Here is an 18,038-nt window from a genome sequence, read left to right on the forward strand (position 1 = left end):
GGGTGGGGGAGCCTGGTGGGCTGCTGTCTATGGGGTCGCACAGAGTTGGACACGACTGAAGTGACTTAGTATAGCATAGCATGGTTACTTTGAGAACGTTCTCATCATTGCAGATTGAAGCTCTGTACCCATTAGCATTCACTTCCATTTCCCATCACCGCTCCCAACTCTTGGCAGCCACCAGTCTATTTCTAATTCTGTGGATTTGCCTATTTGGGATATTTCACGTAAATGCAGCCATAGGCTCTGCGGTCCCTCATGACGAGCTCCTTTCACTCGACATTGTTTTCAAGGTTCATCTGTGATGTAGCATGCATCAGAACTTTAGTCATTTCTGTAGCTGAGTAACACCGAATGATATATTGTATGGCTGTACCACAGTTTGTTTATACGTTCATCAGTTGGTGGATATTTGGATTGTTTCCACTCGGGGGCTGTTAGGAATAATGTTGCTTTTTATATCGGTTTATTTTTAAGCTCAAAATGTATTTTTAAATCTGCTCTTTCAATGGCACTCCATTTTTTTGGTGTAATAGATGCAGCGTCTTCTCACATTTCTTTGAGTACACTCATTAACTTTTTAAATTCTCTTATGTCTTGCTAGCTTCTGGGCCATTTGGTTTTTCATATTGTTTCATTGATCTCTAGCTAAAGGGATGATGTCTGATGATTCTCATTTTCTTATTCATTCTTGTTTAATTGAAGAGAATAGTGAGGTCATTGAACCATGTCTCTCCGTCAGTTCTGGCTACCTCTGCAGAAGCTCTGTCCTCAGGTGGGCTTGTATGATCTCTTGACGTTAAATTTCCATCTGCCTATCCACTTTGATGGTAATGCTTAATCACATTGTATTTGTCTGTGTCACAGCTATAGATTTCAAGAGCAAATGCCGTATTTTTTTTAATGGAAAATAAAGTTGAACATGTATTTCAGTTCAGTTCAGTCACTCAGTCATGACTGACTCTTTGCCACCCCATGGACTGCAGCTCACCAGGCCTCCCTATCCACTGCCAACTCCTGGAGTCCACCCAAACTCACGTCCATTGAGTCAGTGATGCCATCCAGCCATCTCATCCTCTGTTGTTCCCTTCTCCTCCCGCCTTCAATCTTTCCCAGCATCAGGGTCTTTTGAAATTAGTCAGTTCTTTGCATCTGGTGGCCAGAGTATTGGAGTTTAAGCTTCAGCATCAATCCTTCCAGTGAATATTCAGGACTGATTTCCTTTAGGATGGACTGGTTGGATCTCCTTGCAGTCCAAGGGACCCTCAAGAGTCTTCTCCAACACCACAGTTCAAAAGCATCAATTCTTTAGTGCTCACCTTTCCTTATAGTCCAACTCTCAAACCCATACATGACTACTGGAAAAACCATAGCTTTGACTAGACGGACCTTTGTTGGCAAAGTAATGTCTCTGCTTTTCAATATGCTATCTAGGTTGGACATAACCTTCCTTCCAAGGAGCAAGCGTCTTTTAATTTCATGGCTGCAGTCACCATCTGCAGTGATTTTGGAGCCCCCCCAAAATAAAGTCAGCCACTGTTTCCACTATCTCCCCATCTATTTGCCGAGAAGTGATGGGACCAGATGTCATTATCTTAGTTTTCTGAATGTTGAGTTTTAAGCCAGCTTTTTCACTCTCCTCTTTCAGTTTCATCAAGAGGCTCTTTAGTTCTTCTCTTTCTGCCATAAGGGTGGTGTCATCTGCATATCTGAGGTTATTGATCTTTCTCCCGGCAGTCTTGATTCCAGCTTGTGCTTCACCCAGCCCAGCGTTTCTCATGATGTACTCTGCATATAAGTTAAATAAGCAGGGTGACAGTATACAGCCTTGATATACTCCTTTCCCTATTTGGGACCAGTCTGTTGTTCCATGTCCAGTTCTAACTGTTGCTTTCTGACCTGTGTACAAATTTCTCAAGAGGCAGGTCAGGTGTTCTGGTATTCCCATCTCTTTCAGAATTTTCCAGAGTTTGTTGTGGTCCACACAGTCAAAGGCATTGGCATAGTCAGTAAAACAGAAGTAGATGTTTTTCTGGAACTCTCTTGCTTTTTCGATGATCCAGTGGATGTTGGCAATTTGATCTCTGGTTCCTCTGCCTTTTCGAAAACCAGCTGGAACATCTGGAAGTTCATGGTTCACGTACTGTTGAAGCCTGGCTTGGAGAATTTTGAGCATTACTCTACTAGTGTGTGAGATGAGTGCAATTGTGTGGTAGTTTGAGCATTCTTTGGCATTGCCTTTCTTTGAGATTGGAATGAAAATTGACCTTTTCCAGTCCTGTGGCCACTGCTGAGTTTTCCAAATGTGCTGGCATATTGAGTGCAGCACTTTCACGGCATCATCTTTTAGGATTTGAAATAGCTCAACTGGAATTCCATCACCTCCAAGCTTTGTTCTTAGTGATGCTTCCTAAGGCTCACTTGACTTCGCATTCCAGGAACACGTATTCGGTACCCAACAAATGCAAGTCAGATATACACTTACACAAAATAAGCATTAAGATAAGCGAATACTTCATTGAGAGATTTTTGAAACATATTACTTGTGAGTATATCTTACTAATGGGCTTCCCTGATAGCTCAGTTGGTAAAGAATCCACCTGCAATGCGGCAGACCCCAGTTTGATTCCTGGATTGGGAAGATCTGCTAGAGAAGGGATAGGCTACCCACTCCAGTATTCTTGGGCTTCGCTTTTGGCTCAGCTGGAAAAGAATCCACCTGCAATGCAGGAGACCTGGTTTCCATCCCTGGGTTGGGAAGATCCCCTGGAGAAGGGAAAAGCTACCCACTCCAGTATCCTGGCCTGGAAAATTCCACGGACTGTATAGTCCATGGGATTGCAAAAAGTCAGACACGACTGAGTGGCTTTCATGTCTTACTAACATGAGAATGAAATCCAATGAATAGATATGCAATAGACACTGTAAACAGTGGGCCAAAATTGGGAACATACCAAAAAGAAAATATATACCTTGAAAAATGAAACTCTTCCTCCACTTTTGGCCTGAACACAGAGGATTGAAACTACCTACCCTGGTTTACCTACATTTGTTAGTCTGCTTGGACTACTCTAACATATGCCACTGAGGGGTGGCTTAAACAACAGAAACTCAAGAGTGGGGAGGCAAGGTCAGAATTTATTGAGACGTTCTGGACGCTGAAAGTCTGAGACAAAGGTGTCAGCAGGACTGGCAAATGCCATATTTAATTTCATTTTGTGTATCCCAACTTCTCTTGCACAGTGCATCACAGAAAATAACAAATACATATATGTTGAACTCGATATCACATACTAAATTGTCTGCATTAAAATATGTGTGTTTTTTCTTCTAGAGGCGTGGAGCTATCTCCTATGACAGCTCGGATCAGACTGCACTGTACATTCGTATGCTAGGTAAGAATTCTTTATTTTGCATTTTGTTATCCAGTGGCTAAGTTGTGTCCAACTCTGCGACCCTATGAACTGCAGCATGGCAGGCTTCCCTGTCCTTCACCATCTCCTGGAGTTTCTCAAATTCATGTGCATTGAGTCAGTGACGCTATCCAACCCTCTCATCCTCTGTCGCCCACCCGCTTCTCCTGCCTTCAGTCTTTCCCAGCATCAGGGTCTTTTCCAGTGAGTCGGCTCTTTGCATAAGGTGGCCAGAGTATTGGAGCCTCAGGTTTCAGCATCAGTCCTTCCAGTAAATATTAATTCAGGATTGATTACCTTTAGGATTGACTGGTTTGATGTCCTTTCTGTCCAAAGGACTCTCAAGAGTCTTCTCTAGCACCACAAATCAAAAAATCAAGTTTGCACTAGTATAAGTTAATTTTGTTATCTGTTGTTATTCAGGACTGAGATATTTTTCATTAGGAAGCTTTTCATCACTGTTGCAGCATAAATGTCTGTAACTTTGAAGTTGAATCTAGAAACCAAAATTAATGTGATATGAAAAAGAGGGGCATCTTAAGAGTTATGGGTAATTAAGAAATCTCTAGCTTTATAACTGAGACTCTGTTACCAGTACACAATTTTTAAGATGCATCCTGATGATTCTTCATGAAAAGTCTTAGATTTGCAGAGTTGCTGAGTATTAAACAGATGTCCACGGTAACATGAAAAAAGACGAGACCACGAAAAATACCTGATCTCGAGTCCTGTCACTGGATGTGTTTGTTCTCACTTGGCTGGTGAGAAGGCCATGTGTCTTCTCCTAGTCTCTGTTCTTAAATCTTTAATGTATTACTCAAGTCCAGAGGGTAAATGAATTTGATGTGTGTGTGTGTGTATAGTTTTCTTTCTCGCTCCCTCTCTTTGCCAGATTTTTTCCCTTCATCCACGCAGTCCTTGATACCTTGTACTTTAGTTCATAATATTAAAAATGTACTATTAAGAGTCCAGGGACTTCCCTGGCGGTATAGTGGTTAAGATTCCGTTAAGAATCATCAGGATGCATCTTAAAATTGCCAGTGCAGGGGGGATGTAAGTTCAATCCCTGGTCCAGGAGCTAAAACGCCACATGCTACATGGAGTGGCCAAAATTTTTTCAGTAAATAATCTATTTTAAAGAGAGTCCAATGGGCACCTTTACTCATCTTTTCTTACTGTCTTTTCTGGCTTGACTGTTCTCCTCATGCTTAGAATTCCTTGCTCAATTTCTACAACATTGAGTCATCCTTATTCTTCACCTGCTTCTGGGGTGGCTTTCCCCCACCCCCCCATTTCACTAATTCCTCCTGCTCCTCATTAGCCCATGTGTTCTCCAATGCCCCGTTTGTGTCATCTTCCCTTTTTTCCCCTCCTTAATTTACCTCATGTATCATATCTGCCTAGTTTCATTCTACTCTAGCATATATTTCCCCCAGGAATGTGAAGCCTTTTCTTCTTTACCATTTCCATCTCTCTGCAGAGATGTCCGCATTCTGCTTTTTTTAAAACATAGGTTAGACTCCTGTCTTCTTCACTCTGTAGAACATCTCCACTTGGATGTGCCATGGGCACCTCACATTTAACATATCTGTTTAAATATTTGTGTTCCCCAAGTCCGTGCATTTGATATTCTTTCACCATCTCGGAAAAAGGAACTTGAATCTTGTATTGTCAGATCAGGAACCTTGGCATCATTCACTTTTTCATTTTAAATTTATTTTTAATTGGAGAATAATTGCTTTACGGTGTTGTGTTGGATTCTGCTGTACAATCCATGATTCAGCCATAAGTGTACATATAACCCCTCCCTCTCGAGCCTCCTCCCAGCCCCACCCCCAGCCCTCCAGGTCGTCACCGAGCCTAGCCGCGCTCCCTGTGCTGTGCGGCAGCTTTCCCCCAGCTGTCTGCTTCCCGCAGGGTAGTGTAGATACGTCAGTGCTCCTCTCTGTGTGTTTCACTCTCTCCTCCCGCACTGTGTCCACAAGTCCATTCTCTATGTCTGCATCTCTATTGCTGCCCTGTGACTATGTCATTCAGTACCATTTTTCTAGATTCCATATATATGCGTTAACATTCAATATTTGTTTTTTTCTTTCTGACATAGTTCACTCTGTATGACAGATTCTAGGTTAATCGGCATCATTCTTGACTTGTTTCTCACTTAGTCTATGTCTACTTCATCAGCAAATCCTCTTGACTGATGCCTTCAAAGTACATCCAGAGTTTCGCCACGCCAATGCTGTTATTATCCCAGCCTAAACCACAGTTACTCAGTTTTTTATTGTTAGCTGTCGTCCCATTGTTGTACGTAAGATCTCCAGAACTTACTGTGCATAATCGAAACTTTATTATCCTTGACTAGCATCTTCCCATAATCACTTCTCCGCAGGGCATAGCTGTTGCCTTGATGAATGCACTCATTCCTTAACTGGCCTCCGTGCGTCTACCTGTGTGTCTCTACTTGACTCTCTAGTCTATACAACCAGTAAACCTTTTCAGACCTAAGTTAAATCCATCTCGCTCCTCTGTTCTGAATCTTCCAGTAGTTTTCTACCTTAGAGTAACAGACAAAGCTATTATAATGGCCCATGAAGGTCCAACGTGATCTAGCCCAACTGCTTCTCTGACCCCACCTTCTGTCCGTTCCCTTCACTCATCTCACTCCAGCCATGCTGGCCTCTCTGCTGGATTCTGAACATGCCAAGCAAGCTCCCCTCTCAGGGTATTCATGCTTTCTCTTCCTTACGTCTGGAACCCTCTCTGCCCAGGTGGCCACGAGGCTCACTGCTTCCTTGCCTTTAGGTCCCTGCTCGGATACTCTCTTTTCACTGAGGTCTCTGACCGCATCATGACTAGCTTACCAATCAGCCACCCTCACCTCCCTCCCTTTTGATTTTTCCTTGCTTTCCTTTCTTCATTTTACTGTTACCGTCTTCCATAGAGTGACATTATTGATGTGCTTTATTATTGGTCTCACTGCATGAAAGGACGCACTTCATGAAGACAGGGACTCTGTGTATTTTGCTCACTGCTGTATTTCCTGATATGCAGCGAGCCCTCAGTAAACATTTGATCCAGAGTGAAGGCATTGCCACATGAGAGAAGTGATTAATCATTATAGGGTAGACTCACAGTGGCTGACAGGCCCCTTGAAATGAAGCATAAGCAGGAAGGCGTTCCAGGCAAGTGGAACTGTAAGCAGGTGTAGGCACTGAAGACTTAAAGGTTATGAACTTGGAGGCTGTGGAAGTGTAATGGGAAAGTTCCTACCTTTGGAGTCCACAGACTTAGGTTTAAATCTTGACTCTGCTTTATACCAGCTTTTGTGGCCTGTGCGTGCTCTTTAACATCTAGAAATCTCAGTTACTGGATCTGAAAATGGGGGTTAAGATTCCTGTCTCTTGGGACTTGCCTGCTGGTCCAGTGGCTAAGACTCTGTATCCCCAGTGTAGGGGGTTTGATCCCTGGTCAGGGAATTATTAATAGATCCCACAGGCTGCAACTGAGACCTATTGCAGCCAAATAAATAAATATTAAAAAGAAAAAGATTCCTGTCTCTCAGAGTTGGTTGGAGAATTAAATAAAAGGATGTCTTCAAAGCGCAGAAAGAGTACCTGGCACAAGACTGCAGTGGTTATGTTGCTGTGGGTCCAAGAGTCACATGGATACAAGAGTCACATACTGAGCTTATCAGCAACAAAGTTTACAACCGAAGACCTTGACTATATCCATTCTCAGTGAGAAAAGAGGTTGATCAAATTAAACGTCTCAGGCGAAATATTTAATGTTTTAATTTTCTATACCTTTCAAAAAATGTAAGCTGCTCAAGAATAGGTAATATATTTTCTATTTCTTTATATCCCATATAGCCTATAGTATAGTGCTAGGCAGAGTAGACACTTGGTAAATATTTGCTTCTCACTGTGGCTTTTTTAAGTTTCCTGCTCAGGATTTTTTTAACTCCATGGGAGTAATAAGATATGAGTTTGGATTATCATATACTTGAGTCATCTTTCAGAAGGTGACTCTAAAATAGAGATTATAATTACTGTAGGGGAGGTTAAAAAAAAAAAAGTAAACTGTTCATCTAGCCTTACAACTCAGTGCTGAAAATTTGTAAACCCCTTCAAATAAATCAGCTCTTAACTACCTACCCCATTTATATTGTTAGTAGGCCATTCCTTATAAGTATGATACCACTGAGACCTCTATTGCGTGTGGGAGCTTCTTCCTGAATAACAGCCGTCTCAACTTTCGTTTTATCCCTGGTTCTGTTTAGGAGATGTACGTGTAAGGAGTCGAGCAGGATTTGAATCAGAAAGACGAGGTTCTCATCCATATATTGATTTTCGTATTTTTCACGGTAAGTGTTGGCAGATACACTATTTCTCTCAGACTTCCAGTAAACTTCAGGTCTTCATAAAATGATGTAATTTTCCAAGAGGGGAGAAAGGAATACAAGAAAAAACATGTTCAAAATGTTTTCAAAACATTAGGTCATGATAAATGACACTTTATTCCTAAATAATGTTCATAAATGTTTAGAGGCAAGTAGAGTTGGAAATTATAAAAATATGAAAGCTGATAATAGTTTTTCTTCTTTCTAATTTAAATGTGAAATTACTTTGGTACATTCTTTTCTTTTTAAAAGCTGCATTTTCAAAACAGTTTGTTTTTGGAGGAGTTCCACTTTTGGTAACATTGGATAGATCATTTGTAGTAACACTCCAATTAAAAACATTAAGAAAACTGGACAAAATATAAAAGACTATGTATTTGAGTGTGTGAGAGTACCATCGAGGCAGGGATGAGCCTGGCATTTCAGCTGACTTTTCCCCTTAGTGGCATCTGCTGATGCTGGGAAAGTGAGTGAGAAGCTGAGCAGAGCTTTTTGTTGGACACCCAAAGCTAGAAAAACAAAAACAGATGTTTATAGCTCACCGGGGCTGGGGGATTGTCCTTGTAAACTCTCTATGCTTAAGTTAGAAATTCCAAGAGCTGTGTGTTAGAAATAAATCCCAGCCTTAAAGTATCTCAGTCAATGATTAGATTAAGGTGATCTGTGATTGTTTTGAGAATCTTTGCATTTATGTGCATGAGAGATACTGGTCTGTAGTTTTCTTTTTTATATATGATGTCTCTTTAGAGTGAGTTAGGAAGTGTTGCCTCTGCTTCTAGACTCTGAAAGGGATTGTAAAGAATTGGTATAAATTTTTCCTTAAATAATTCACCAGTGAAACCCATCTAGGCCTCGTGTTTTCTGTTTTGGAAGGTTCCTGATTAATGATTCAGATTCTTTAGTATTAATAGATATAAGCCTTTTCAGATGGGCCAATTCTTCCTCTGTGAGTTTTGCCAGAAGTTTACTGTGGGATTAACCTGGTCAGGCTCCTGGAGGTAAATCTCACAAGCTTCATCCTGTACTCAGCCCATGCCTAGATTTCCCTGAAGCTTTTTCTCTCTCAGGGAACCCTCCAGAAGCTCACCAACTGTGTTCAGGTTCCTCTGCCCCAGCACTGGCTCTCAAGGAGGTTTCTGTTTGTGAGTCTCTGCACCAGTAAGTCTCTGTTCGCCTGTCTCTCCAACCTTGGGGCAGTGAGTCGCCTGGTGTCCCCACCTCTTCAGCGGATCCTGGAGGAGTTGTTAACTTTTCAGTCTGTTCAGCTTCTTGTGTGTTGTTAGGACAGAATGGCAAGTTCTCAGCTCCTTCTATGCAGTTCTAGAAACCAGAAATCCTATAATGTTACTTTTTAATGAAACTATAGAGTAAGTATTTTGAATTTCTCTTCTAGTTCCTATCGGTCGCTGCCCGCTCGGGCCCATTTGCGCCCGTCCTATTGGCCACATCCCATGGGGTGGCGGATGTACAGGCCGTGGTGCCCGCCACCTCGGAGTCGCCTGTGCTGGACTTGAAGCGCTCCGTCCTGTGCCGGGAGTCGCTCAGAGGCCAGGCCGCGGGCCGGCCTTTGGTCGCTTCCGTGGGCCTCAATGTCCCTGCTTCTGTTCGTTATTCCCATACAGACATCAAAGTGCCTGACTTCTCTGACTATCGTCGCCCTGAAGTGTTAGATAGTACAAAGTCTTCGAAAGAGAGCAGTGAGGCTCGGAAAGGTTTTTCCTATTTGGTGACTGCAACAGCTACTGTGGGTGTTGCATATGCTGCCAAGAATGTCGTCTCTCAGTTTGTTTCCAGCATGCGTGCTTCTGCCGATGTGTTGGCCATGTCGAAAATTGAAATCAAGTTATCCGATATTCCAGAGGGGAAGAACATGGCTTTCAAATGGAGAGGCAAAGCCCTGTTCGTGCGCCATCGAACCAAGAAGGAAATTGACCAGGAAGCTGCTGTTGAAGTGTCCCAGTTGAGGGACCCACAGCATGACTTAGAACGAGTAAAGAAACCTGAGTGGGTTATCTTGATAGGTGTTTGCACGCATCTTGGTTGTGTACCTGTTGCAAATACAGGAGATTTTGGTGATTATTACTGCCCTTGCCATGGATCACACTATGATGCGTCTGGCGGGATCAGGAAGGGGCCTGCACCTCTCAACCTTGAAGTTCCCTCATATGAGTTCACCAATGGTGATATGGTGATTGTTGGTTGGAGACCTGGACTCGAGTTACAGGCTTCTTTCAGTCTTCACGTCACCTCAGAAGAGTTACTTGAGAACAAGCCTTCTGTGCTTTGAATTAGTTGAGTTGAAATATTTAAGGATTGCTAATAATGTGTTTGCAAACATGTAAATTGAATTTAATGTTGAATACTTTCAAGCATTCACCTAAAAAAGCCACCATTAAACATTGTTATGCTCATAAAAACATGACGTCCTGAGGTTTTACAGCAAATTATTCAGGATCAAGACTGATTATTGGCTTCCCTGGTGGCTCAGACGGTAAAGAATCCTCCTGCCAGTGCAGGAGACACAGATTAGATCCCTGGGTCAGGAAGATCCCCTGGAGAAGGAACTGACAACCCACTCCAGTATTCTTGCCTGGAGAATTCCATGGACAGAGGAGCCTGGTGGGCTACAGTCCATGTGGTCAAAAAGAGTTGGACACAACTTAGGGACTAAACAACAATTAGTTTCACAGCTCTTTAAATTCTTTCAGATTAAAAAAAGGAATCATTCAGACTTATTTCTGTGTAGAGCAAATACAGTATTCAAGAGGCACATATAATACTCTGTGTAAATATCTATAAAAAATCTTTGGAAACAAATATTAGTAAAAAGAATATGAATAGCATAAAAGAATACTCCAAGCTTAGCTGTTTTTTTTGGGAAAGGAAGAGTACTTGTTCTTTGTAACAATACATTAGAACTTGGTAACATTGGTTGCCTCCAGGAGGGTGGCTTGAGGATATGAGAAAGAAAATTTTTGTTGTACACCCTTTTGAATTTTGGTTCATGTGAACATATACCCATTGAAACGTTTAGATAAAATTCTTTGTAAATATTGTAATATTTCAAAAATTGGCTCTGAGTAAGAATATCAGTAAAATGGTGAAGTCCACATATTGACCTAAAGAAAAATGCAGTTGCATTGTGAGTCCCTAGGCTACCCCTTGTCTTTAACTAAATTTAGGGAAATGGAGGATTTGAATATTATAATTATTAAAAGATGTTGGAAATCTTAAATAGACATAATGGGGCTTTTTGGTGGGAGAGGAAAGTTAGAAATGGTCACATTGTTGGAAATAATCTTTCATGGAATTAAAATAGGATGTTTATCTTCTAAGTCACTATGAAACCAGGAGCAAAGAATATAAAATCTAAAGACAAAAATATGACCAAAGATATCAGTGATGGCAATAAAGGTAAATGGATGAAATAAATACTCCTTCTCAAAGATAAAGATGCCCAGATTGGGTGAAACATGAAACCTAGTGACAAGAAGTGGTCAGAGGCAATGTGAGGCAGTCCCAGACTTGAGGAGGCTCCTCGGGTTTGGGGACCTGGGCATGCACGCTGACCTCCTGATGTGGCACCTCTGTGGTTTGGCATCTCAGAGGAGTCCACACAGCTTCCGAGGATTGCGGATTCTCTTCCCGACCCCATCGTGACAAATGTCCTAGACTCTGGGCCACAGTTGAAAATTGTCACTGTGAAACTGATCCTGTAGTTATTGCAAAACAGGAGTGTCTCTCTAAGCCAAGATGATCATTTAATTTGGAGGGGTTTTTAAGATGGAGAAAAGTGAGTCATTCTTTCCTGCTGGTATAGTAGGCTCTATTTATTACACCACTCAGAATTCTGAAAAGAAAAAATTTTAATCTGGCGTATTTTGTGAAGTGTGATCTTAAAAAGATTTCTTAGTACATAAGAAACAGTGTTTGGGTTTACCATATCAAGGTGCATTCTCCTCTAGCTATTTAGCCTTTCAGGGAACAATTACAGGCTCCAAGTTAACAAGTGGAACCTCAATAATAATTTTATTACATAGATATCACATAATCTGCCTTAAGTTTCTGTGGTTTGGATTATCCTTTGTCATAAATCATTATTTTTGCTTTCGTGAGGCCTGTAAATGGATTTTCACAAGAGGATTTGCCATGAGCATTATCATGCAGTGAGTTCTGACTTTGAATCTTTCTAAAAGGGTATGCTATGCTATGCTAAGTCACTTCAGTCGTGTCCGACTCTGTGCGACCCCATAGACGGCAGCCCACCAGGCTCCCCCGTCCCTGGGATTCTCCAGGCAAGAACACTGGAGTGGGCTGCCATTTCCTTCTCCAATGCATGAAAGTGAAAAGTGAAAGTGAAGTCTCTCAGTCATGTCCGACTCTTAGCGACCCCATGGATTGCAGCCTAACAGGCTCCTCCATCTGGGATTTTCCAGGCAAGAGTACTGGAGTGGGGTGCCATTGCCTTCTCCGCTAAAAGGGTATAAGGAGGCAGAAGAAGAAAATTAGCTGAACATGGAAATACATCAAATACAGAAGCAGTCTTCAGCCTCACTCTTAAGACAAATTCCTATCAGATGTAGCAAGTTAAGCAAATGAGCCACTGAGGTGCTAGTGATAGAAGCTCACATTATTACAAACTATGCATCAGGAAATTTAAACATGTTTTTTCCTCTTTGATTTCAACACTAGAAATGTGTGCAAAGGGAATAATATTATACACATGTGAATGGAGGTGGGAAGACATTCATGTTGGTCTTATTTATAATAGGATCATGTATTAATTAGGTTGTGGTGTTACTCACTGAAGTATTTGAGGGTAAACACCAAAATGTTTAAAACCTACACTCAGATATTCAAAATAGAATCAGGTCACATACCACACAACACACACACACACACGTACACACGTACTACAAAATGGTAAAGCAGGTGAAATAAAACGTTAACAACGGCAAATCTGAATAAAGAGGTATGTGATACAAAGTATTCCTTGTACTATTTGGCTTTGTAACTTTTTGTGATCTCCAAACAAAAAGCTTTAAAAGTATGGTAATTAAATTATGCATTTATTAAGAATCAGGGGTTTATACTCAGTACAAATTTATTAACCAACATTAGATCAGATCTGTGGTTGTTTGTAAAGAAGGGAGAGAGTTCAGACTTTGGGAGGACATTTTGAAACTACCCTCTAATCGTGATTACAGAGGGTGGAGGGATTTTTATGACCATGCATCCTCTTTGCTAGAAGTATTTTCCCAAACACCTGGTGTGTTGTAAACCTGCAGTTAGGGTTGGTCTGTTGCAGATTCTGATCTGTTGAAGATCTGTTTGTTGCAGATTCTGCTTTAAAAGTTAAATCTTCCCTCAACTAATGGATGTATCCTACAGAAGCTTTCACTCTTAACTAGGCTTTGTTGTTGTTCAGGGGGTTTTGTTTGGTTGTTTGTGTCTTGGTCTCTAATGCTTTAAGTAGACGGTTCATGCTAGCTTCTTGGTGAACTTATCAGGGGTTATTATCTTGGTTCTGTGGGACAAGAAAACAAAAAATTTTCCCAGGAATCATCGCTCAGTAAAGAAATTTTATGAAGCTTTCTTTTACCTCTGTTTGTGTTCTTATTGCTTACCTTACAGTGCAAAAGATAATGTGTATCATACGTATTTGCATAGTTTGAGAAAGGAATTTTTCATGTAAGGAAGTCATTGTTGACATTATTTTAGGATGCTCAGAAATGTTCCTTGGGGTACTGTTGTGTACTAATATTTTCTTCTCTGGATGTTGGTGATGTAGCCACCAAATCGTGTCTGACTCTTGAGACCCTATGGACTGTAGCCACCAGGCTCCTCTGTCCATGGCAAGAATACTGGAGTGGGTTACCATCTCCTTCTCTAGGGAATCTTCCTGACCCAGGAATCAAGCCCAGGTCTCCTGCATTACAGGCAGATTCTTTACCAGCTGAGCTACAAGGAAAGCCCTCCATTTTTGCAGTTTCGACAGAACTTACATATCAGTGGGAATTATATGATGGGTTGTGTTTATCAAGAAATTTGGAAGATCTTAACTTATTAAAGATACTGCTGAAATTTTCAGATGCTCACATTAGTCAGAAATTTTTATTCAGCCCAAAAAGAGATGTAAGATTGCTTACTGATTGAGAGCAGTTTCTGGTGATGCTATTTAAAAGTGTCATAACAACCCATGAGTATTCACAGTATGCTAACCACTAATTACTTGTTTAGATAGCAAAGAGCTAACATTGGTGCTTCTTACTTAACCTCTTGGTCCCTTGTCTGTCCCCCAAAGCTATACATGGAATCCTGTAATGATGTTGAAATCTGTAGGATTATTAGCAGATAAAGCAGTTGACTCTTGTAATCGTGTGATCATTTTATAACATACACCTTTTTTTAAAAGGCTTGGTGCACTTTCTCAATAGGCAGTTGATTAGTTTCTGGCAAACATTTCAACTTGGGGTTAGCATTGACACTTCTTTGACAGCTACTGAAAAACTTCAGCATTCATCCCATTCTTACAGGATCCCCAACCTTCAGACCTGCTCTGTCTAGGAATTACTTCCACTTAGGTCCAGACTTCTGGTCGTCTGGCATTTATAAACTGATTCTTGATGTCCCTCATGCAACTAATTTGTAAACTGTGTAGTCTCCTTACCTTATGTTGTGAAGACTGATGGTTTTGAAGCACCTGATAATAATGAGCAATATGTACAATAAGAAAAATTGGGAGGAAGAAGTAATGGGGGGGAGAAAAGAAGGCTGAGGAGAGAGAAAGTGATTGATTAGAGAGAGCAAGAGAGTGGCAAAGATGTTAGGCTGGTAGCTGAGTGGTGTGAACTGAGAAGGGCCCCTGAGTTGGGTCTCCCTAATGCAACTTCTTTGCTCCTGAGCATCACAGCGCCTCACCAGGCTTTCAAGGAGCCTCCCTCCTGTCAGTTTCCTTCTTTTCAGTAAGTTGGCTTTAGTGACCAGCTTTCTGTAGGCTGGATTAAGAGCCCCAAATATTCCTACAAATATTTTTCTGTGTCCAATTGATACACCTGGTCTCTTGAAATATAATACTTTGGACTCTTATATTAGTTGGACTTCAGTTCAGTCACTCAGTCGTGTCCAACTCTTTGCAACCCCATGAATCACAGCATGCCAGGCCTTCCTGTCTATCACCAGCTCCCGGAGCCTACTCAAACTCATGTCCATCGAGTTGGTGATGCTGTTCAGCCATCTCATCCTCTGTTGTCCCATTCTCCTCCTGCCCCCAATCCCTCCTAGCATCAGGGTCTTTTCCAATGAGTCAACTCTTTGCATGAGGTGGCCAAAGTATTGGAGTTTCAGCTTTAGCATCAGTCCTTCTAATGAACACCTAGGACTGACCTCCTTTAGGATGGACTGGTTGGATCTCCTTGGAGTCCAGTCTTCTCCAACACCACAGTTCAAAAGCATCAATTCTTCGGCGCTCAGCTTTCTTGACAGTCCCAACTCTCACATCCATACATGACTACTGGGAAAACCGTAGCCTTGACTAGACGGACCTTTGTTGGCAAAGTAATGTCTCTGCTTTTCAATATGCTGTCTAGGTTGGTCATAAAGGAGTAAGTGTCTTTTAATTTCGTGGCTGCAGTCACCATCTTTGGTGATTTTGGAGCCCCCCAAAAATAAAGTCTGACACTGTTTCCACTGTTTCCCCATCTAGTTCCCATGAAGTGATGGGACCGATGCCATGATCTTAGTTTTCTGAATGTTGAGCTTTAAGCCAACTTTTTCACTCTCCTCTTTCACTTTCATCAAGAGACTTTTTAGTTCCTCTTCACTTTCTGCCATAAGGGTGGTGTCATCTGCATATCTGAGGTTATTGATATTTCTCCGGGCAATCTTGATTCCAGCTTGTGCTTTTTCCAGCCCAGCGTTTCTCATGAGTTAAATAAGCAGGGTGACAATATACAGCCTTGATGTTCTCCTTTTCCTATTTGGAACCAGTCTGTTGTTCCATGTCCAGGTCTAACTGTTGGACTTAATGGGTTCCATATTGAGTTTTTTCAAAATTCATGTTTGTTCTAAATTTAATGTCCCTACATTCAATATTCTTATAGTTATACATTCTCTTTAGCTTCTATAATAACAAATTCTAATCTCTTTAAACATAAAATAATTATTATAATTCTGTTCCACATGTACACTTAGAAAATCTAAGATCTTCCTTTGAAAGATTCTGATGTGATTATTAAATAGTAACCGAAGCTGTCAGCTTGACAGTTCCCTCTTTTCATGGAATTCACCAAAGCTCATTGACGTCATCCAGAGTGGAAGCCCTGGTCTCTCTGCCAGCATTGGACAAGATGTAATATAAGCAGTATGTTTCTTTCATGTCCACAGAAATGCAGTTTTCCGTTTTCTTTTAACTCCTGACGCATAATAATGTTCCATTCTATGTAAATGTGTTTTGCCCATTATCTTGAGCCTTTATGTTCACTTTAGCACTTTATTCCACCCCATACCAAGGGAACCTTTCGAGGTATTTACATCAAAGGCTTTTAGCCTTACTCATCTTTATGTTTCTGGTTTTTTGCAGCCTATGGCTCTTTTTTGGTTGTTCATTGGCTCAGTCGTGTCCAACTCTGCGACCTCACTGACCGCAACATACCAGACTTCCCTTCATTTTCTCACGGAGTTTGCTCAGACTCATGTCCACTGAGTCAGTGATGCCATCCAACCGTCTCATCCTCTGTCACCCCCTTCTCCTTCTGCCTTCAGTCTTTCCCAGCATCAGGGTCTTTTCCAGTGAATCAGCTGTTTGCATCAGGTGGCCAAAGTATTAGAGCTCCAGCTTCAGCATCAGTCCTTCCAATGAACATTGAGGGTTGATTTCCTTTAGGATTGACTGGTTTGATGTCCTTGCAGTCCAAGGGACTCTCAAGAGTATTCTCCAGCACCACAGTTTGAAAGCATCAATTCTTCAGTGCTCAGTCTTCTTTATGGTTCATTATAAAGATTGAATATATTCTTGTTGCATCAAGTTGACTAAACTGGATATCTTCTACCAGTTAGACTTTATACGGTCCCATTTGTATTTCTCTAAGTATGATCTGTATTAGCCGTAAACGGAATTCAGGCGGGCCAGTGCCCTTACGTTGAACCAGATGTCTCATGTGGTCTTTATTGTGATGATCTACAGTGACAACAGACAAAACTCTCCTTAAATTTTGCCTTAGAGCCTCATGTGCATTTGGGTTGTTTTTTATCTTCTTAACAGGGCCCTGTTAGACTTGGGTACTTTTTTGATACTTAGTGATATGAACAGAAAGAACATCTGTTTCTGTGTTTATTTTGAGCTTAAAAGTTTATGTCATACTGATTTTATTGTCTTGGATTATCTAAGTCTTTAGTATACAGTAACTCCCACGCAAACTCATACCCTTCTTACCGCTTCTTCCCTTTAAGAACGGAAGTTGTTGCATGGCGTTTCCCTCAGCTATGACAAGGAAGCCTGGCTTTGCTGCAGTCCATGGAGTTCCAAAGAGTCAGACACGACTTAATGACTAAACAAGGACTTTGTTGTTGTTATATTGTTTTTCTTACTCTCTTTCATACTGTACTGCCTGGTCGTTACTTTCCTATTTACAAGGAAATAGGAAATTTGAAATTACATTTGAAATTTGAAATTACAAATATAGTTTCTCCTATGTCTTTTAACCAGTATTTGTTCGACCTGCAAAGATGACTGTTCCATCATTTGTAATTAAACTGAGGTTCAGTTCGGTAACTTAAATAACATTCCTGATGTTACTAGTAGAAGTGGCAGACCTGGGATTCAAACCCAGGTGTATGACTCCAGAGCTCGTGTGTTTATTTGCCTTGCTGCATTGCCGCTTTGTATCAGTACAGGCTACTCCTTAAAGACCATCGCTTTCAGCACCTCGCTGCGTTTTCCTCCCTTTATCCATGCATGCTGAATGTAAAAATTCTTGCAGGAAAACTTGAATTTAGATGTAACTAAATGTATTTATTCAGTATTTAACAGTAGGCTTCCTGATATGGCTCCTATTCTTTTTTAAGGAAAATTAAAGAGAGATTAGAACATCAGTTCAGTTCAGTCACTCAGTCATGTCCAACTCTTTGAGACCCCATGAATTGCATCACACCAGGCCTCCTTGTCCATCACCAACTCCCGGAGTTCACTCAGACTCACGTCCATCAAGTCAGTGATGCCATCCAGC

At 41.2% G+C, this 18,038-nt stretch overlaps 1 protein-coding gene and 1 pseudogene across 3 annotated transcripts in view; both read left to right on the forward strand.

Moving 5' to 3' along the window:
* PDE7A (phosphodiesterase 7A) overlaps nucleotides 1-18,038 on the forward strand; it is a 108,906-nt gene that overhangs the window by 60,431 nt on the left and 30,437 nt on the right. For all 3 annotated transcript variants that reach the window (XM_010848478.1, XM_010848480.1, XM_010848479.1), the window contains exons 2-3: nucleotides 3,335-3,395; nucleotides 7,693-7,776. In XM_010848478.1, the coding sequence (XP_010846780.1) occupies nucleotides 3,335-3,395; nucleotides 7,693-7,776 (145 nt within the window). The remainder of the gene's footprint in view (nucleotides 1-3,334; nucleotides 3,396-7,692; nucleotides 7,777-18,038) is intronic.
* On the forward strand, nucleotides 8,740-10,343 carry LOC104994820 (annotated as a pseudogene).

This window comes from Bison bison, unplaced genomic scaffold (assembly GCF_000754665.1).
Source record: "Bison bison bison isolate TAMUID 2011002044 unplaced genomic scaffold, Bison_UMD1.0 scf7180017864267, whole genome shotgun sequence".
NCBI classification, from domain to species: domain Eukaryota; kingdom Metazoa; phylum Chordata; class Mammalia; order Artiodactyla; family Bovidae; genus Bison; species Bison bison.